The 21,971-nt window shown below is 40.8% G+C and overlaps 2 protein-coding genes, 1 long non-coding RNA gene and 1 other non-coding gene across 4 annotated transcripts in view; 3 read left to right on the top strand and 1 right to left on the bottom strand.

The window, feature by feature from the left end:
• Positions 1 to 32: 32 nt before the first annotated feature.
• Trnan-guu (transfer RNA asparagine (anticodon GUU)) lies at positions 33 to 106 on the top strand. The gene has a single exon. It is a non-coding gene; the product is annotated as a tRNA-Asn (tRNA).
• A 331-nt stretch (positions 107 to 437) lies between these two features.
• On the top strand, positions 438 to 2,129 carry Phb1 (prohibitin 1). The gene is made up of 4 exons (XM_083085343.1): positions 438 to 576; positions 953 to 1,057; positions 1,138 to 1,559; positions 1,673 to 2,129. Exons 2-4 carry the CDS (start codon positions 970 to 972, stop codon positions 1,979 to 1,981), a joined length of 819 nt encoding a protein of 272 aa, XP_082941469.1. The 5' UTR covers positions 438 to 576; positions 953 to 969; the 3' UTR covers positions 1,982 to 2,129.
• A 1,099-nt stretch (positions 2,130 to 3,228) lies between these two features.
• LOC145963422 (uncharacterized) overlaps positions 3,229 to 21,971 on the top strand; it is a 45,582-nt gene continuing 26,839 nt past the window's right edge. The window contains exons 1-4 of the long non-coding RNA XR_014436161.1: positions 3,229 to 3,747; positions 3,877 to 4,128; positions 4,213 to 4,430; positions 4,524 to 4,710. This is a non-coding gene — a long non-coding RNA (uncharacterized LOC145963422). The remainder of the gene's footprint in view (positions 3,748 to 3,876; positions 4,129 to 4,212; positions 4,431 to 4,523; positions 4,711 to 21,971) is intronic.
• The window catches only part of Soxn (SRY-box transcription factor soxNeuro), a 120,653-nt gene continuing 107,772 nt past the window's right edge, over positions 9,091 to 21,971 (bottom strand). Inside the window, exon 3 of the mRNA XM_083085337.1 lies at positions 9,091 to 9,179. Within this exon, the coding sequence (XP_082941463.1) occupies position 9,179 (1 nt within the window). The 3' untranslated portion in view covers positions 9,091 to 9,178. The remainder of the gene's footprint in view (positions 9,180 to 21,971) is intronic.

Raw genomic sequence — 21,971 nt, 5'->3', positions numbered from 1 at the left:
ATGTGATTTACAATATAAGAGTATAGCAAGTCGCCTCCGTGGCGCAATCGGCTAGCGCGTTCGGCTGTTAACCGAAAGGTTGGTGGTTCGAGCCCACCCGGGGGCGTTTTTTTTATATTCTTATGTTAATATTATTTTTTCCATTTTTAAATAAGTTTACATACACATAAAACTAAAATAATGTATTCTAAACGAGTCTATGATTTTAGTACTATATAATCATAATTAGCATTAAAATATGTAGTTATAATTAGTACTAAATGATAATAATAAAAATCTTACAAAACGTTAATATTTTACAAAGTTTTCATTCGATTTTTGTATAACTTACATTAAAACAATAATCGTAAAAAATTATGATATGTGTATTTATCGAAATATATAAATATTTATAATTTTTTCGCATTTGTAGGTATAATCGTGTGATTTAAAATTGTCGCGCAAGTCTGCCAAGTACATACACTCACCAGACTGTGGCGCTAATATCGCGGCCTGCGGCCATTTTCTCCTATCAGCTCATGAACGCCACACGAGAAGAAAACTGATTATTCCAACCCTAAAGTCACGATTTATTACGTAAGAATACTCTATTCCATTATAAGCAATTATTGTCGAGTTTAATTTAATTTTACATTAATGATATAAGAGAGACGGACGTTGAGATATTGAATCGGCGAGACGTGTTCAGTCTAGCCGGTCGATGCTCCATTTAGGAAATGCGATAATATATAATTCTTTGAATGTGTGGACATATATAATTAAGATATAAAATATATTTATTATTCTATTATCTTTTTTTTACTTTTGTATGTGCAATTAAGTACGTGCATTTCAAATATACTTTCCTCAAAATTTTAGGTTAGAATAGTCGCATAACCGCTTGGAATTAGCTAGTTAATATATCAAATTTCATCATCCATGTATGTGACATATATTGTTTGATGTTTTGCAGATAGCGTATACTGAAACATGGCAGTACAATTTTTCAATCGATTGGGTCAACTGGGTCTAGGCATAGCTCTGGCAGGTGGTGTCGTCAACTCTGCGCTATACAATGGTACATTTGATATCTCCTATTTCATGTGACATGGTCAGCAGAATTATTTTTTTAAATTGACGTATTAATTTCTTTTTCAGTTGATGGTGGCCATCGTGCAGTTATATTTGATAGATTTGCTGGTATAAAAAATATTGTGATAGGAGAAGGAACACACTTTTTGATTCCTTGGGTACAAAAACCGATTATTTTTGACATCCGTTCACGACCAAGGAATGTTCCAGTCATTACTGGAAGCAAGGATTTGCAGAATGTAAATATCACTCTTCGTATTCTCTTCAGACCAGTACCAGACTCTTTGCCTAAGATATATACAATCCTTGGTGTGGATTATGATGAAAGAGTATTGCCATCTATTACCACAGAAGTATTAAAAGCTGTTGTCGCACAATTTGATGCTGGTGAATTAATTACGCAAAGAGAAATCGTGTCTCAAAAAGTTAGCGATGATTTAACAGACAGAGCTTCACAATTTGGCCTTATCCTGGATGATATTTCCATTGTAAGTATATTTGCTTTTGTCAGTTATATATATGTGCTTATATTATTATAAAAAGATGTATTTTTTTCTCGCACTTAATGTACAAATTTTCATTTGCCTTGAAAATCTTTCAGACACATTTAACATTCGGTAAGGAGTTTACCCAGGCAGTAGAATTGAAGCAAGTGGCGCAACAGGATGCAGAGAAGGCTCGTTTCTTGGTAGAAAAGGCTGAACAACAGAAAAAGGCAGCTGTTATTAGTGCTGAGGGTGATGCGCAGGCTGCAAGCTTATTAGCAAAATCTCTGGCCGAGGCTGGAGATGGTCTGGTTGAACTTAGAAGAATTGAAGCAGCGGAAGATATTGCCTTCAATATGTCCAAATCTCGTCAAGTGTCATATTTGCCAACAGGTCTAAATGTGCTGCTCAATTTATCACAGTAAAATAAATAAATTGGTACATGAATTGTGCATTTACATCATAAGAGATTTGATGCTGTAATAGAATGTAATAAGGAAAACATATAGTATATATATATTGAAAACTTCCATGAAAATGTTGCATAGCGGGAATATATAGTGTTTCATAATATTTGTTTTGATGCTATAGATTTGTAGATTTATATATCCTTAGTCCTCTTGTGTACAATTATGAGGACTCCAATGTTATATTTTTATGTTATAATATTTGTTTTTTTAATTTTTACACTGAAGAATGTCCAAAAAATTCAAAGGAATATCTTGGACATTGTATACTTAAGAGAAATAGTCTTCCATAAAATATTCTTAATAGTATTTTCTATTACATTTATTTCTACAATTAATAATAACATGGTATATACAATGCAACACGAACAATATAATAATGCTTTTATATTACATGTATAAAAAACGTCTTATAAGATTATTTCTCGTCCAGATTAATTGAATAAATCAAGAAGTAAAAATACATAATGTAATGCTCACATGTGTCAAGATGCAATATAAACTTATTCACTCGTATAAATCATTGTTCTTGTATATGTAACAAAGTTTCTAGTTACTGATTTAAATATTGGTTTCTTTTTTAAAATACGAAACATGTGAGTAATTATAATTTATTCTTTCATTCAATCTGTATTTGAGAATTTTTTCAATCTGTATTGGAATTTAAAAAATGCGAATTTAACTTCTGAGTCGCAAACTCAAAAAGTGTCGACATACGCTTTTTAAATCGATAACAAAAATCTTCGGACGGAAAGATGATGCGGCTCGTTTGTTCCGGACGATCCGTTCGGATGAGCCGTCCAATGAATCGCCATGATCAATCAGGAAGTCGAAATTGGTGGAAGATTATCTCAGTTGGGGTGCTTGCGTCTCGCCTCTGTCGGCACAAGCTGTTAATAGAGAAAACAATTCATCATAATTTGGCGGCCACCGCGGGATGCCTTTACCCATGGTGGTCCACTATAAGAACGTAAAGTATACACGACGATGTCGGTTGCACTTATATGTGTTTCGGTTACCGGTATTGACCCCGACAGATTTATTACATACCTACCTACTACAAGGGCAATTAATCGGCGAGCCAATTTATTCTTTTTATAACATCATGTATTCTAGGTATTTTTCAATCTCTTTTTTGAGAAAAAAGGTACTTATTTATTATATACTCGTAATAGAATTAAAATTGCGCTTTGTTGATGGTTAAAATTATAAAAAAAAGAAATTAATATGTCTAATCAAAATTATTGAGAGATATTGCTCCACCCGATTATATTGAATACGTATTGTCGCAGAGTGCCGTTTGCTTCACGGTTGTATATGTGTTGTGTCGCGCATGATAATAATATAATATAATTTCCACAAAATATACCATGAACAGAGAGAGAGAGAGAGAAAGAGGCAAGTGAGAAAGAGATGTAGAGAGGAAGCATCAAGGAGGGTTCGCGGTGGCAGCAGTACCGGGCGAAAGCAGATTAGCGTGAATAATGAAGACACGACCCCGTGAAAGCCTAAGCGGGCCTCCTTAAGTCTGTTCCTTGGAGTAGAAGCCGAAGCCGGAAAGGGAGGATGCTGAGGGAGGGAGGTGGAGCGGACAGAAAGGACGTAGAAGCAGTTAATTACTCCTCCCATCCACGGGATAACGACTTCCCCTTATTTGTCGAGAGGCGCAAACAGCCAACCCTCCGCGAAATCCCTCGCCAAGACGCTTTCTCCTGCGTATACAGGTATACATTTGACTTCACATCTACATGTGTGTATGTATATATATATATATATATATATATATATATATATATATACATGCTATGTATTTACATATCTATATATATATATATGTGTGTGTGTGTGTGTAGGCAGATGCGATCAAGGACCATCCGGTTCATTTTGGAGTATCCATTCTTCATCGACCTGTTCCTCGATCGATCAGTCAGGACTTCGGGATGAAACGCTTGATGTCACCTAGTTATGAAGATGCGTTATTCAAGATAGATCAAATTCAGGATGCCGATAAAATAATCGGAATACAGGATGTTTCGAAAGAAAGATTGCAGCCAAATCTACAAGAGATCTATGTGATCTAAATGTTGTAACCAATAATTAAAAAAGTGATTAGATAAATGATAACAATTAGACAAGGTGATTATATACGATACTAATTGATCAACGCATGATTTTTTTTTAATTTCTAGAACCAAACGCCGAATGAGAATTAAGTCTACTTTTCGCATAAATTTATCCATACGATATATTCTCACCCCAACGGAGTCATTTCGAGGTATAAGACGCAGTCATCGTCAACCGCCACTCGCTAAGTCGAAGAACCCATTGACAGCTACAGGACGACGTGGTAGCACATGTTACGGCGGGACCATGCACGGAACATGCCATGCAACGAAACAAATGTTAGGTACGCCCAAAAACACGATGCGAAAAGAGTGAGAGAAAGAAAGAAAGAAAGAGAGAGAGAGAGACAGACTAATTACGAAAGAAATCATAATAGGCACACATGCACCGCGGGCGATGTCGGGCTAACGATCAGGCTTCCTCCGCCGCATCTGCACCTGTTACTCGGATCCTATGGTCGTGTCGATGCACGCGAGCTGCATATGCCGATGGCCTTCCTCAGAAACAAACCGCCTAAGGCTCCACTCCTCCCTCCAACTACCATAGATCCTGAATCCAGAAAGGTGAGGTTTTATCCTATTCACTCATATACGGCATTTTACGTTCTATATATTAAAAAAAAAGAAAGAAATAGACCGATTAGAGAAGGAACCAATTAAAATTTCGTGAAATTAAATCCCCGATCTATGGAATCAATTAAATCTAAAATCGCATTCAGATTTCATTACTAAAAGAAATTGATTCTCCCATTATGGATGTGTATAAATGCAAAATATAATCGTCTACAACTTTCAAGTCTCGCAAGAAAGCTCTATTGCGTATGTACATTATCGGACACGACTAGTTTTATAGGGAAAGGGAGAGAGAGAGAGAGAAAGAAAGAAGGAGAGAGCTACATCATCGATATTAATGACGCGATCTATAAAATTTTCCATCGATTAGGTTCGCCGTGACGGCGCAACCTTCTCTCTATCGCCATAAGAGAGCTCGTAATCGTAATTAACATCTCTCTCTTCCTCTCGACCATTCCGTTTTATCGCGTTACTCCGCTTAGAGGAAAGTCGCCGACAAGTCGCTCACGCACGACGAGTCAGCGTAATAACGGCCGCTTTGAACTGACCACGAGCGCGAGATAAACGGACAGAAGGTCTCGTTAATTAAGGCGGAAAATATATATACATATATATGCGAACGAAAAGCGCGCCCTGTGCCACGCGTTGCGCCTAAGGCACGAACAATCTTTTTGTCCTGATGCTGGTCGCGGAGCATCCATGTGCGGAGCTCCCATGTACCGCTGTCTGCTATATTATTGTCCGTCGACGACGAAATTGAATGAATCGCGATTTTAAATACGCGCACTGACCACCGCCCGTGTGTTTTGGAACTCCGGAGCTCTCTTTATTCCGCCGACCAGTCGTGCGTATGATTACTACTCCGTTTGTCATTCTCGAGTAATCAACGTTCGCAGATATTTAATAATTACGTGCGCGAGTTTCGACGGACAGCTAATTGCTCCATGATGAAAGGTGAGCGCAGCAAAGGGAAAATATCGTTATCGTTAGTAATGAGTAGACTCGAGTAGATAATTAGAATCAGATAAGCGACGAACGTGTACCTTCGATAAAATGATATCCTTTAAATTGCATGTTTTAATCATAATTTTTATTTTGTGTTCACAATCATTATCTCGGATGACTAAAGTTGGTCAATTTCGACGATTGGCATGCTTTTAAGTTGAAAATTTTGTAGAATAATTTAATATCTTCTCTACAAGCATCTCTTTAGATTTGTCAAGGATAGTAAAAATTGTCATTGCTAAATTGAAACGTATAATACATCTATTCGTTAGTGGTTCAGTTACACGAAATAATTCGGAATTAGAAAGAAAAAGAGAGGAGAATGAAAGAGAGAGACAGAGAAAATGTACGCCTTTTCTAGATACTCTTCTGTAAACATTCTCCCCCGGGCCGAAAATTTCTTTTGCCTCAGCCCGAGGCGAGGCCCCTGTTGAGGCAATCTTCGTCATGAACACCGGATGGCCGGAGTGTGAAGATATTACCCTCTAAAGTGTTTTAACCCGTCAAAGCAAATGCCGTTCGCCTCCTGCAGTCGTAATTTTGAGAAGACTGCCTAGTCAGATTTTTTCTTTTTCTTCCCCTTCCTCTCCCCTTCCTGTCTTCATCTTTGCACGCGAGGAATAATTTTCAATAAGTGCATCTCGCCGCGTTGCATCTCTTGTCTTTGGCGAATAGATATAAGAATAGACTGGCTTTAAAAACTTGTAGACCTCGAAGAGTTATGAAGTAATACGATCTTGAATATCGCGAAAAATCACGAAGTTTTGATCCTTATAATCTTCTCCTTTCTTTTATGAAATATATATGATCGAGCAAAAATCCTTTAAATTTTCCAGTGCAAAGTGATCGATTCTCCTTCTCATTTCAGACAGATCTTTCTTCCAATAGATTTTTCTTCGTTGCCTTGTTTTCTGCTCAAAGATAGCCACTCGATGTACGGTGCTTAGTTAACATCAAAACAATCATTGGAATCAAATATTGTAGGTGTTTGAAAAGAAAACTAGTTACGTATTGTTTTGTCATTCATCTTCATCGATTTAACGAGACGAAAAGGAGAGTATACAGGTGAGAATCGAAAGGGATGACGTTTCTCTCTGAGTTCGATTGATTTAGATCGAGGTAAATCTCGAGCACAGGCCCTGTAATCTCGCTGACACGCCGGTACGCACGCGAACATAACCCCTGGGGATGTATCCGAAATTCAGGACGAGGGGGGCAGAGCTGCAAAAGGGATATTCAGGCCCTTTGTACCAGTCCTCGCGTACTGAATTAGTGTCCCTCAAATTTACGAGACTCTCGTCAAGATCGGTGAACGATGATTCTCGGTAGAACAAATTAGATGGGAATGCATCTTGTTAGATGATCCGACGTATCCTAAGATGGGGTGTAGCAGAAGATCTAAGAAAACAACTGATATAATTCTATAATATATGTATATAGAGAGAGAAAGAGGGAAAGAAAAAAGAAATCATATAATATCAATCAATAAATTAATAACGAGATATAATTTTCTGAGCTCTTCTTTAATTTTATTTCTCTAATTTTTCATATAGATATTTTATCGAATATATTATCTTTGTTTTATCTGGTAATATAAAACTTGTGAAATATTCTTTATACATATCCTATTTCGTGGTTATATAAATTGTACATCGTTAAAGTTAGATGGAAATTTGTGGCCGGAAAGTAGGATGGCGCTCCCGTTAGGAAGCTCCCTCCTCGCGAGTATCCTCAGGAAGTACCGAGGTCATCGCGTGCGGACCCGTATGAGAGACGATAGCGAATTTCCATTGTCGACAATGTATAAAGAAGAAAGGTTCACGGCTGCGGCATATGCAGGGTCAGGTGATGACACTGGATGTCACCGTTAGTTGGCGATCATCTCGCAGCGCGAGTCCGATGTGTGTATTCGAAACGAAACTAGAACAATAATCCGTACAGAGTCATCATTCTGATGCTAAATTGAAAACTGCTCGGAAAAATTTATTTAATTAAAAATATCAAGGTTTTTTAATAACCGCTACTTTATGATTATCCCTCATGATTTTAATATACAATTTATTCAATATACAGGAAAAAAGATATAAGTATATTAAAATGTATTATGTAAAATATTATATATATTTTATAATCAATAATATATTTTTATATTATTTCTATCACGGGATTTTAATTTTCGAAAAATTGTTGAAAAAAATCAGATGAAACTGCGATATCGTTGCAAAAATATAATTTTTTTCCTCTTTTTCTCTCTTCATGATTATTTTAAATTAATTTTCGATTGAATTTTCGACTGATTTCTAAGAAAGTTATACTTTAAAAATAAAGAAAATATTTATAAGGTGAAATTTGCAGATTTCGTGCGTAATATGTGCGCTCGCGATGCGTACGACACGCACAACGTACGGTACTCGCGTGACAAGAACGATCGACACATTTTACGCGATGTTCGGCTAACGGTCGGGTTTCTTACTGGTGTTTCATGAAGCATGCGCGACATTTTATCTCCTGCATGATAACCCGTTCGCCGGAATGTCCTTTTTTTCCTTTTCTCCCTCGTACGAAGCGGACTCGTTTCTTTTGCGCCTTCGACCACCTTTTCGACATGTCACGCGACTCTGCTCAGACAGGAAATGATTTTGCATTCGAGGTCGATTATAATTCCTCCGAGGTTGATCATCGCGAATCTGCAGAACTTGCCTCCCTTACCTCGGTCTTTTTCCACAATTATATTTTAAACATAAAAGGAATTTACATAAAAATTAGCTAAATATTCTAAATGTAAATTGAATGACGAGACATAAGTGTTATCCAATTTGATCAGATTTATATTTTTACATTTTCGAAGCTTTAACGATCGTCTCCGATTGCTTATCGATACGTTCATTGAATTTTATTATTCGACACTTGGTACCGCCGTTTCCACGGTGGTCTCGGTAATCGTCTCGGCGACGACCTCTTGACGAACACGACGACAGGTAAATGGCGTTCGCCATGACCTCCGGTGATCAACCAGCGGCTTCCAAGATCGGCGGTCGCGGAGGACGACAAAAGCGGGGCAGCTCGGTTCCCACAGGAGCCGCTCTTCCGTGCTGTCTTCGTACGGACGTTAATTCGTGAGAGGGAGAAGTCGCGCAGGCCGGAGGGACACATCGCCTGTCGGAGGATCATCGCCGATGTGGAAGGAGACCGGTAGAGGCAACATATGTGTAACGCGAGGGGCGTTTCGTGGCTGCGGTCCGTCCGTCCATCCGTCCGTCTGCGGCAAGGAGCTCGGCGAACGTAATTGCTACATCCTCAGATGCTGCCGTGGTGTGTATGCGCGGGTTGCGCGTTACGTTGCGTTGCATTGTGGCCGTCACCATCATCATGTGCTGCCAAAATCGAGTCCATTGGGCGATCTCGCATTCGATGTAACAATCTATGGGCCGGCAAATCAGCCGCTTCATCAGCATCTGCGAAAAAATAGAGCCAAATCTTAGTAGAAAATCTTAAAAAATGTCGGTTTCTAAATTAATAATCGCAATTGCTCAAATGGAGAAACGCATACTTAGTATATGTATATCTACATAATATCTACGTATATGTATATACGCGATAAGATACATTCAAAAACAGTTTGTGCAGCTTTTAAAGTTTCACTGTCAGAAAAGGAATTGCATGTGTGATTCAAATTTTGTCCTTGTTACTATTATTTTTCCTTTCGAATGATACAAGTCTGACCTGTCAGCGACCTGTCATTTCCGCGTTTAAATATATATCATTTATATATAATATATATATCTTGTAAAAGCATTTTGTTTTGAAAGACATGGCCAATTTATTCTCTAGCCGTTGCCTAGTATCATAAGACCCGCAGTTATTTTTGCGAAATAAGGGGGTCCTCTGTCGTCCTTGTCTTTTAGTCTGATCCGTGTACATGCAACATACACATACGTGCATGCACGCGTGTGCAAGATGCAAAATACGCGTGTGCGACACTTCCGTCACGCGACCGCGCATCGCGTCCTTTCCTCTTCTCTCAGCAAGCTCTTTTTCCCATTTCTTTTTCTCTCAGGACTCTGTGAGGCTATCTGTCGTGGATTTTGACGGACGATGACTCTCGCACGAGAGGACGAATTCCCGCGGATGCGGGATCCGCAGGAAGGACGGGTGCGCGGGGAGAAAATTGCCACTCTTGGGGTGGAATTAATTTTCGCGTCTCCTTCACATCTTCCCTCTTTCCTCACTTTTTGCGATATTAAAGATATTTCTCTGGGCATTGCATCATTATCGCGGAATTTCTTAATCTCGATTAAAATTAATCGTGAGCATTTTTCTCGGCTAAGTGCTTATTGTATAATGCTACTAGAATATTAGCAACTATTGTGACGATCATTCATTAATGATTTACATCGAATCAGCGAACAATCAGCGAACGGTGCGTTTTGTCATTTTAATATTGGATGACTGGGGATAAAGGGAACCGATTATCGCGTTACCACACTCGGTGCCTTCGCTTTGCATGACGGTTGTTAAATTTCTCGCGACGGGTGAAACGAGACGCTCGGCTACTTCGACCTGAGAACTTAAACGAAGAACAATCCGCTGCGCCGACCCCCTCCCTTCCGGCCTTAACAATGTTTTTGTACGGAGCGTAATCCACGATTTTGCCGTAGCTCACTTTTTACCGCCGCGTAACGATACCGGCAAGATTAACCGGCAACGTCAAATAAAAGCGCCGGGGAAGAGATAACGTAATAAATCTTCATTAGAAAGGAAAAAGCGCCGGGCACATATACACGCAGATAATACGACGATAAATGATCGCGCGGCGCCCGGGCGTTTCCTCTTCTTTCCCCGGGAAATCGCAGGCGAAGGTAAAGATACCCGACGCAAAGAACGAGTAATTTGCAAAATTATCCGCTAATCTGATAGAATCGCGTTAATCGCGAAAATAACGCTGAATAATCTAAAATATTTAAATATATTTAACAACAATTTACTTTAAATAAATAATTTTTGCGAGACTCGTAACTTTTCGCGCGCGCGAAAGATATTTTACATTAATGAGAAAACTGCATGTTACGAAGCTTTTATACGTAAAATTATGCTTAAAGAACGTGGACGATATTATTTTTTCGAACAGAAAGGGAGGATATTCTTCAGGATATTTCGAAATGAAAGGTTTTCTTGCATGTGTATATATGTGTTAAATAATAGGTCATTTTGGAATATATATATCTCTGTCGCGGGTCCTCGGAATCCTTCTAATTCAATCAAATTCACCACTATTCATGTACACCCACGAAAAGCGAAGAATCGACTCCAATTTAAGTCACGCATTACACTTGTCAATCATTATAGTTTAATGCTTGAGAACCGGGTTTCGATCGTTTCCGCTACCGGCGGAAGTTGAACCTGTAATTTTCCACATAATTTGAACGGAACTTTCGCCAAAATCCGTGACGCAAGGGAGTTACCCTTTAATGATGTACCACTTCCGCGTATTTTCCCAAAAAATACGTTTTGCGTTTTTGCCCCGATATTCTTAAAAGAAATTATAATATTTATAAATGTCACAGTGTTTTATAAAATAATAAGAAATTACTATAGTTTTATGTAAAATAATAAAGATGAAATGCGATAAATTAATCATTTACACAATTAAGTGCCGTTTTCATATAATTTAATGATATAAAATTGATTCCAATTCACTTTTAATTCGTTTTGACAAGTTTAGCTGGATCGAACATTAATGATAATTAGACAACTTTGACGATCTCCCTATGTAAATATTTCGCAATTGATAAAATTTGATTACAGATCGTGTCTGGATTTTCAGACAAATGTAAAAAAAAACCATAAATTACAGAAATTTTGCATGTAAAACGCAAATACACATACTCTGTTCAAATATAAATCTCGTGTCGATTACCACACTTGAGAGACGCAACCCCTTAACATCCGTGAAGGCGGCATTCGCCCCCGCTCGCGCGTCTCACGGCCGGCGGCGTAAAAGTAACGATGAGATTTACAGTGGCGCTTGTAGGCAATAAGTCATGTCCGACGAACATGTCGCCTATCGCAGACCTTCGCGCGTGGCCCGTGGCCGCATACATAAAGATGATGCCAGGGATGAAACGCGATACGGCCACTCCTCGACGATAATATCGCACCGCTGCATCTTCGGGATGCGCGTTCGACGCATGCACGCGTGTATTGTTGCGTTGTAACGTCGTTGCTACCGTTGCTGTAAATATGCGGGGCTTAATCTGCGAAGAACGCATCGCCCGCAAAAATAATGACGCTAATCAATCAGCCGATCGATGCTTAATTGCGAGAGTAGCCAACAACTCGGAAGAAGTTGAGGAAGTTTGTAGGATAGAATCTCGATCCTACTTGATATTCTCTTGGATCGTATGAAGAGATTTACTCTCGAGATATTTAGTTTTGCCTCCTTTGAAATTAAAATTTATTCCAAGCTATGTGTCACTATTATCAGTACGCGCAGCCGATTCTCACTTCGGCTCTGTACCGGTATTCATCGACCGTGACGCAGCATGTATTCGTATCGTAGACCCCTTGTGATTCCCATGTTTTAACGAAACGGCTCGAGAATTTTACACGACCCCTCCCTCCCTCCCTCTCTGTCTTTCGCTTCTTTTTCTCTTCTCATAGCGATCTTCCGTCTCTCCTGCTTGCAACCGTCGCGTCCCGCTGACGATATTGAGTAGAAGATTGCGCCTCTCTGGGGCCTCTCTGTATGTAATGATGATTGTCCGGAATAATTTCGGTGGCGCGCCGCTCTTTGAGTGTCACGCTATTCGGGACAGCGGGCCTGCGACCGCATCAAGAGGGAGGGTGAGAGAGGCCGAGGGGGAGAGGAGAAACCTCGGCTAAATCTTTCGATGTAAATTTTCGCCCGTACCTCTTCCCGCTTCCTTCGTCCTCGTCGCTGCCGACGATAAAATTGACTGGCGTGTAATTTTTCGGTAATTCGTACGCCTGATGCCGCGCCAGCGTTCGATTTTGCATCCGCTCGGGATTCTTTTTGCTCCGATTCGAGAAGCTCTCGTCTCCTCTCGCGTGCGAACTTTCGTAGCTGTCGAGGTTTAACCGTTCGTCTTGCGGATAGGGCGGATAGAGAGGAGAATCTGTCCCGAATTTGATCCAAGTTCCCTTCGCCGAGTAACAGTAAAGAAATTTGTATTATTTGCGATAAAACTTGGCTAATTGAGATTAAATTATGAAACTAGAGGAAGAAGAATTTCTTTGTATTTCGAACGACAACCTTAATTTTCACAGAGATAAATCGGAAGTAACTAGAATAATTAAGATATGCGATAATAGTAACATTAATAATTCCATATGATTGAGCGTAGAAGATAGATTGTTCGAATCTCGAGGTCTAAATGATGATCCTAAATGCAAAATTCATCCCTTTTGACAAGCCATGAAAGAAAGGAACATCATTTCGCTCATCCAAGATCCTTCTTCTCCGTCTCTCTCTCTCTCTCCTTTTCCCCGCGGGAGAGCTCCGATATCAATGTGTCCATCTTCTTCAGCTTCCAGATCAATCGGATACTCAATATCCCGATACCTTATCGCGCCCACATGATTTCTGGATCGCTTGTCTAGGTATAACATATATATATATATATATATATATATATATATATATATATTCGTCGAGAGAGCCCGGACGTGAGCCCGTGCCCAGCTAACCCGGCCTCCCCTTCCCCTACCTCCTCAACCCCTCACCAGTTCCCTCTCGCTCGCGCGCTGCCCATCCGTAGCTCTCGCTCTCCTCTTACTTACCATCTCAATAACGCGAATGACTGAATGGTCGAGTCTTGAAATCCGAGATAACCTTTATTGTAATTACAATGAAGCATTATATACGCGGTCGGCATCCACGGAGGTCGGAGGTCATCCCTCGGCTGAGGTCTTCACTCGGCTTTGCTCGCCGCATCTTACCGTCTCTGCCGCTTCTCTAACGCGTCCGTTTTCATCTCTACGTCTACTGCCGCTAGCCGCTATCCCTGACATGATACGCGAGCGGCATTTTTACGGATAATGGAGTAAGAACGGGAATAAGAGATGAGGGATCAGAGTAGCGTTAATCAAAAATTTCTGTCTTGCTATTCGATCGCTTTTCCATTTTCTTCAGGAGACGTCGATGTAATAAACATTAGATATCCTTTTAAGTTTTATATATATATTTTTTCCGTCAGATTATGTTACATAATAAAAGGAACTAAATGGTACGGGCCATGTGCGATGTTCTAGTCTCTATAAATTTAATAATTTTTTACTTTAAATTATCTAAGATAGTTTTTCATAGTTATTATTACATCTATCATTATTATATAATAATCACATAATAATTTCGCAACAAGATTTGTGTCGAATTAATCCCCATTCGTTAAATAATACCTTATTCGTGTCCCATTATCTTTGCATTCCACGAAGCTCTCTCGAACGCAGGACGAAGATAACGGAAGAGAGGCAGAACTTGCCTTTTCAATTAATTTGTTTGCGCGTAAACGCCTCTTCTTGCCGATGATTTATGGATTTTCGATCGATAGCTTCCCTAGCGAGTTCACGCGTGTGCCATGTCTCTTACATACGCGTGAATCTCACGAACGAGACGCCAACACTTTGCGTAATCTTATCTTGAATATCGAATTAAGGCTACCGTGCTATTATGGTTTATTGTAATGTCCTCGTGCTTATTGTAAATTCGATGGCACGTATTATTCCGATGACAATAAGGTAAAGGAATGGGAGGAATTACACATGGAATGAGTTTAATAGTTTTCAGCGTGGTAAACAAGAGCTTTCATTCATTTCCTCAACACATACATAGATCGTATCTCGGATATGAAAATTAGAAAGTGCACAATTAAATTTTAATATTGTAGAATAGGCGAGTAATATTATGTTTGCTGCAAAATAGCTCGCGAAGAAATACTCCTCTTAAGGAATTTTAGCCGACTCCTTCTTGGAGTCACTTTCCGCGGACGGTCGTTGAGAAACGGTATATAATTATCCGAATATTAATAATTCAATCGTGTATATGATTATTAGGTGCCGGATCGGCGAATCTCTCCTTTTGCTTTTTGCCTTTCCTTTTCTTCACCTGTACGGGGGTTGGTACTCGATGAAGGCGGTGCCAGCGACCACACAGAGTGCGGATGAAAGACACGTCTTTGAGGACTCTGAAATTACTCTATACGGGGTGTTCGAGGATATATACGTGCGATTGTTTGTTTCCTTCGATCGTACTCGAATATTCACGAGGAAGCATACCAAGATTTATTTTTTTAACTACTCCCTTTTATTAGTTTGTGAGAGAAAATGTAGCTTATACAATATATAATATGTAGCTTATATACATTATACTCTTCAATCGACTACATTAAAATTATTTATAAAAATATAATCGATATAAAAACTTGTTTTAATTTCATTGATCTTAATTTATCCGAATAAATTCGCGATTCGCGATTGAACGTGATTGATTGGATCTCTTCGACGGATAATTAAAGCGATCTCATGTGACGCGAGACGCTCGCACACGGGTCGAAGGAACGGAAACGCAAATGCACCATACCAAACACCGTCCATTCTTTCGCGTACGGGTTACACCACCCGTTAGAGAGGCTGTTACCGCGCCGGGTGTGATTTACGCGTCCCCTGATTTACACTGATTACGGGGCCCCGCCACGTCGCAAAAGCAAATACGGCCTCCCCTCGCTGTTCCCCCCCGCCACCCTTCGGGCCGGCCGGTCGGCCGGTTGCAGGTCGTCGTCGGGCACCCACTCGCCCAGGCCAACATCAATTCCCGCTGATTGATTTTACTCAGGTATTAAATTAATCCCCCGGAGACCCCGGCGGACCCTGATCCGTGCCGTTAAACGCTTTGCCGTTCGCCGCAAAGGGGCACCCGCGAGTGCGCTTTATTCGCGCATTACCGCCTTATTATCGACGGCCCCTCGAGCCCTCGATTATTTTAATACCGCATTACACACGTACGAACAACCTGTTCCTCATGCCTGCAATACGCGTTCCTCTGTACGATAAAATGCTCTATTGAAAAGTAAAAAAATTATTGAATAAAAAAAATAGCAACAAAATTACGAAATGCAATCACAAACAGTTTTTATCTCCCTAACGTATTAAATGTATATACGTGTATTTTAGTGAAGAGATTACAGGAGTGTTACAGGATTTCATGAAAGCTTTTATGTTTTTTCATAACATGTCCACCTCGTTTGTGCAATTAATTTTTCAATATAATCGAATATCGTGATATTTAATCGAATAATCGGACCGTTTTTTAAATTTATATATACAAGAATAATTAGCGGTTAAAATCGGTTAAACACCGATCGAATGAATAAGTGCGCGTAATAATATGAAACATACACGAGTCTGTTGAGGTGAAAACGAAACAACGAGCGCGGTTTGATCGATCGAAAGTATCGACGAATATTAAAATAGCAACCGGTTCCACACTCACACATGAGATTTCCGACATCGTTCTTTTCTACTTCCCCGTCCTTCGAACGCGACGGCGATACTCGTTAAGGACCGATCCTCTCGTGCCCTCGTATCAATGTGCGCTCGTACAAGCTGGCGTTTATATCCGAATCCATCTGGTATTTATCACCTCGTAGACACGCCGTGGCAAATTGGTTCGCGAGGCATTTAAGAGCCCCCATATATACGAGAATTTCTCTCTCTTTCTCTTTTCTCAATCTTTTTGTTCTATTATTCTCCATTATTCTCTTTACCTCGTTTTTTAATTCTTTTATCGTTTATATATATTCTTATACAAGCTCAAAGTAATCAAATTATTATTAATTATTAATTTTTATTTTTATATATAATTATTATTTATTATGTGATGCAAGATATTATATTATATTATATTACGTGGCACGAAAATAATGATTCGTAATAAAAATTTAATATTTTGTTTTTACTCGCTTATTTTTAAGAAACAGCATTGATCGCGACGATGCAATAAATCATAAATTCATTATAAATCCTATCCCCAAAGCTCCAAAATGTATTTTCACATCTATCGTGTCACACGTATCGATCTTAAGGGACGATCCTAAGACGAGATAGACGAGCGGTCTACCTCGAATTCGCCTAATATTTATCGCCCCGTGGACACGCCGTGGCAAATTGGTTCGCGAAGCGTTTAAAAGCCTCCTTGTACAGGACACATCCCTTTACGCAGCTTCGCTCTTTTTTTTTTTCATCGCTCCACCTCGCTTTCTCTCGTTCCTGTTTCGGTCTACGTCGCGCGTTCCGTCGCTCTTTTTGCTCTTCCGGACCGTCTTCGAGGAGAAGCCCTCCGGCAAACGTGACCGGACGGGCCCCAATCATAAATTCCGCCGGGTAATGTAACGTCCAACGCGATTATTTACTGATACTTACCCGACGGCCGGGAACCCACCGGCGCTACCTATCTACCTACCTACCCGTCCGAGACTTTTCCTGGACCAAGCGTGCGACGTGCCGGGATGACAACGTATATACCGAGGGTCCACTCGCGCGACATGTATGTATACCGAGGTTTATTTAAACGAAACAATATTATGATATTTTTTTTCGAAATTATATCTCGAATGATGTATTAAGTTTCGGAGAATGGAAAAAATTAGTAACTGGTACGAGTAAAAAGAGAGTTTTATTGCATCTTTTATCGTGCACATGCAAAAATGATATATATTCGAGACGCGTCTCTCTTAATAAGATTCACTCTCGCATTTTGTAAAGTTCTTATAAATTAAACCCTTTAGCTTTTAATAATTCGCGAAAGGACGTGGACCAACGTATGATATACGTCCCAACTTTGGCTTTTATGCCCTCGCAAGAAGCGCCGCTCTTGTATTTAGGGGAACGATAATGAACGGCCGTCTAGACTAAACATTCGCAACAACATGATTAGGGAAAATTCGAGAGTTCTTCTTTTCTCACATTTCGAACATATTTTAAATTTTAGATTTCTGCGTAAAAAAATCCAGAGAAATCGATCGATATATCCTAAATAACTTCCGATATACATTCGTCGAAATCTCACGTGACTTCCTCGCGTGCATAGCGTCTAAAGATCAGAGAGACACATTCAGTGCGCACTACCTGGAGCAAGTTTTGCGAGTTGGAGTTGCTTTTCGGTGAACGCGACGCTGAAGGTGCTCGGATGCAGAGAAGGTGGATAGAAGCCGAAAATACTACACGAGAAACGAGACTCGTCTCTTTCCTTTAGAAGCGCACTCTTCGCTTTTTTCTTCCCTTACATCTTCCCTTCTCTTTTGCCCTTCTCTCTTTCTCTTTCTCTCCATTTTCTTCCTTCGTTTCGCGAGCAAACACACAGACGCGCAATTCGCAGTATGTATTTCGCGGTATAGAGAGAAAGACAAAATATTTCGTAAAGAAAGGCCGGGAGTCTCTTCCTCGCTCTTCGTAAACTCCCTTTTACACGCCGCCTCCCCCGTCGTCGTTGCAGCTCCCGTGCCCACTCGGCGCGCAAATGAGGTGGAAAAGATAAAGGCCGCGGCGGGCGATCATTAACATGCACGCTCTGCTTTCGAGGAGTCGCTGAAGGATCGGCTGGCTGGGTAGATTTGGAACCGCGGCATAATTTCGCGTATATATGTATGTATGTGTGTGTGCGAGAGACGAAAAGAAGCAGGGCGCACGAGGGATGGATAGAGCGGAGGGAGGATCGAGAGAGGGCGGCCGCGGGTGGAGATGCCAACCTAATGGCGGCAGCAATTAACAACAAACACGCTCATTAATCGAGAGAGAGAATCTTCGCTTTCTCCGCCGTTCTTCAACGCTTGTATTCTTTCTTCCTCTCTCTCTTTCTCTTTCCTTCTTTCTTTTCCCTGCCACCAGCCGCCCACCCTTTGTCGCGTTTTTCTTGCAAGCATCGTTTACCCCTTTCATCGTCCTATCTCCCTTCCGTGCGCACGACGTAAAGTTTCCTATTAAAAAAGAGGAGAGGAAGAGGGAGTGGGGCACAATAACACCGCGGTCTTTTCATAAAAACGATCGATGTATGAAACCGCGTACCGTGCTACAGCGGGCGTGTTAGGTTTACAAGGGTCGCGCTTCATTTATCCACGAAAACTGCTTAACTCGGCGAGGAAGATTGAAAAGCGAGAACCGCGAGCAACGCGTTATGTATCGACGAGTCCGCAAATGGCATATTTAATTCGATAATTTCGACGAAATTCAAATCATGCACGTAATAAACAGTCATATACGTAAATGAAGAAAGGAGATATAAAAGCGTTTGTGCAAAGTTTCGTACATACTTTCAAACTTGCTTAATATGAAGAATAGGAAAAAAAGAGACGAAATATATCTAGAAGGACTTTCTTCCTGAATTTCGACTCTTAGATCATTAGATAAACTCAGCATCGCATCCTCCATATATCTCGTATATATTATAACACAGAAATTCCAGACATCAGGTTGCGATGCACACTTTAATGCACCCATTTGAGAAAAGTGCAGTAAAAATTATATATTCCCGGTTAAATTCGGCATCGCCAAATTGACTTGAGACGGTGACGCGTACGAGACGCAATCAGACGACACGAAGAGCCTCCGGGCATCGAGGTGGACCCGACGCTTCACACGTGACGGCGCGTCCTCATGCACATTTTTACACAAAATATTCGTGGGGGACGTGATGTTTCCACACCACGTGAACCACGGGACGAGGCAGGGGGAGGGAAAACCGCGTGACGAAGCGGAGAAGAAATCGTGCTACCGGACGAGAGAGGCGCGAAAAAGGAACGGGGAGAGACAGCAAACTGCGACAAGACATGCGAGCCCAAAGATGAATCCCGATCACGCACGGATGCCTTCTAACCCCCTTCTGCAGGTCCTCCTTTCCTGTCGGTGCCGCCGCGATTCTCGGTCGTTCGTACCTCCGATAATTGGAAATCGGTCTGAATATAAATAACCCTTCTCGCACGCGGACGAACCGTCCCTTCCCTCTCTCATCGTCGACTTTTACCCCCTTGCGCACGAGACGTCGATTTCATGTCTATGCGAAGGAGACTCTCTCCTCGATCAACTGCAAACTCATTTGCATAATGACTGTTCGCGGGAAAAGATAGAGGATAGCAAGAGTGACCGCAGGTCGGGGCCAACCAGATTACAGAGAAACTCGTGACAAAATCACAATCAATGTAAGAACGACCGACATATCGCAGTTACACAAGGAATGCAAGGAATGCGATATTCAATGTATTTAATAATTGTCGGCATAAATACATATATTCTTTCGTTAATAATAGAATAAAATATATATAATTATAGAAGAAAAGTACCTTTTTAAAACGTAAAACGTACCATTTTTTTCATCCCACCACGTTATTCTCCAAGAGACCAAGTGGGCGGGACACCAGACTTGAGCGTCGGTGCATCCGGTGACAAATTATGCGGAAAAATGCGCGAGAAGGATCCCGACTCGAAGACGACGGTGCGGCCGCTGACTGTCGCTATTCAGGACGTTTCAATGCGCATACACGACGAATAGAGGGAAAAAGAGAGAGAGAGAGAGAGAGAAGGGAAGAGGGGGAGGGGGAAAAGAGGGGACTTGTTTAATGAGTTTCGCGCAGACGAGAAGCGAATGTAATTTGCGAGGATCGTGCCACTTCACGAGTCGATGAAGTGTCGCGGCTAGAGAATTTATGAAACGGTGTCACAGAAACGTCAAGAAACGGCGCATTTTCGACGCGGTACGCTGCGTCAAAAACGCGAATTCAATTTCCGCGAGGTAACTTCGCCGTTCTTCGACCGCGCGACTTCGATCGTTCATTTCGGTACAGAAGTATAGGACGTGTACTGTCGAAGTATAACCAAAGCGCGAGGCGAGGCTCGCCGCTTTTACACCGAATAAAGTCTCGATCGAACCAAATCGGCGAAGAAATTTGTTTTAGCCAAAGAAGCATTTTGCGATCGGGTAGAATTACAAGTGATGATAAAGAGAGAAATAATATTTATAACATGTCTCTATTTTTAAATAAAATTTTTTTTTCTCAATTTTTATTACTGTATTAATAATATTTCTATCTAAATATTATGTATCTGTTTTTGCAATGCGAACACTTTTCTGATTTAACGTTTTTTAATTTAATGATTCTGTTAAAATTAAAACATACAGATTTGATCTCTCTTTTGTTCAAAATACGGATACGTCTCTTCCGACACGGGGGGTATCTCTAGACTTAAAGCGGCACGTATCCACTCGGACGATTTTTCACGCGAATACAGACATGTTTCCCTTTTTGCACGCAACTTTACGCGCAATCCCGTCCCACAGAAGCGGATAGGAGGCGGCGGTGGCACGGATTTCCAGCAGCTGGTCCAGGGGGGTTGCCTGGGATGTAACGTTGTAATTTCAGATAAGCGTCTCCCAGGAGACACGCATTGTGCGCCGTTAGCCGCCTCCACCCTCCGGCTTCCTTCGGCGAGGAGAAGCGCGTGTCGCCCGATGTTCACGCACACGCACGTAACCAACCGCGCGCGTCACGTCCCCCTTGTTACCGTTCATTACGTGGCGAATCGCGATATCTCGCTAGGACACCACCCTCCGACATCAGGACTTCGAGTGTCAGGGCACAACTTGCCGACTGCACACAATCGTGAATTAATCATTATGATAAAAAATCGTTTTATTTCTTACTTGGATTCAATATCTTCATGCGCGACGAATAGTGATGATAATAGTGATAATAAATCTTGTAGGCGAATCAGTCTCTCTTAGCAAAGTTTTGTTTCTCATTCAATTTTCAGCGAACTTGCACAAAATTTTAATTCGATATTCTAGAAATGATAAAAAGTAATTTTTTAATATACAAACAACTTATTAAAATTAAATAGAAAAACGTTATATAGTATATACGTAAAATTTCTATTAACACAATTACGATTAATCATACAACTTTGCGTCGCTTTGTAAATCGTTCGATCAATTTAAACATCATCTCGTGTTTCTCATCATCGCCGGTTTATGGGACCCGACTAGTTTAAGAGACTCTATGTCCTCGCCCTAAACGAGTCGATGCGATAAAGATGGGATAGAAAATAAGAGAGAGGGGAAGACAGTGACAGAGAAAATGACGAGCCGATGATCTTCCCCGGGGACGATGGAGCTCCACGGAGCGTGCGGACGCCCACGCGTGAGGACAAGACAGAATGGGATTCTTAATTAATCTTTGCATTTC

Source organism: Camponotus vicinus, unplaced genomic scaffold, assembly GCF_025532165.1.
Source record: "Camponotus vicinus isolate PSW18456_S1 unplaced genomic scaffold, iyCamVici1.0 SCAF_12, whole genome shotgun sequence".
Lineage (NCBI taxonomy): Eukaryota > Metazoa > Arthropoda > Insecta > Hymenoptera > Formicidae > Camponotus > Camponotus vicinus.
The sequence above is the reverse complement of the archived record's forward strand: the minus strand, read 5'-3'. Positions and strand labels throughout refer to the sequence as shown.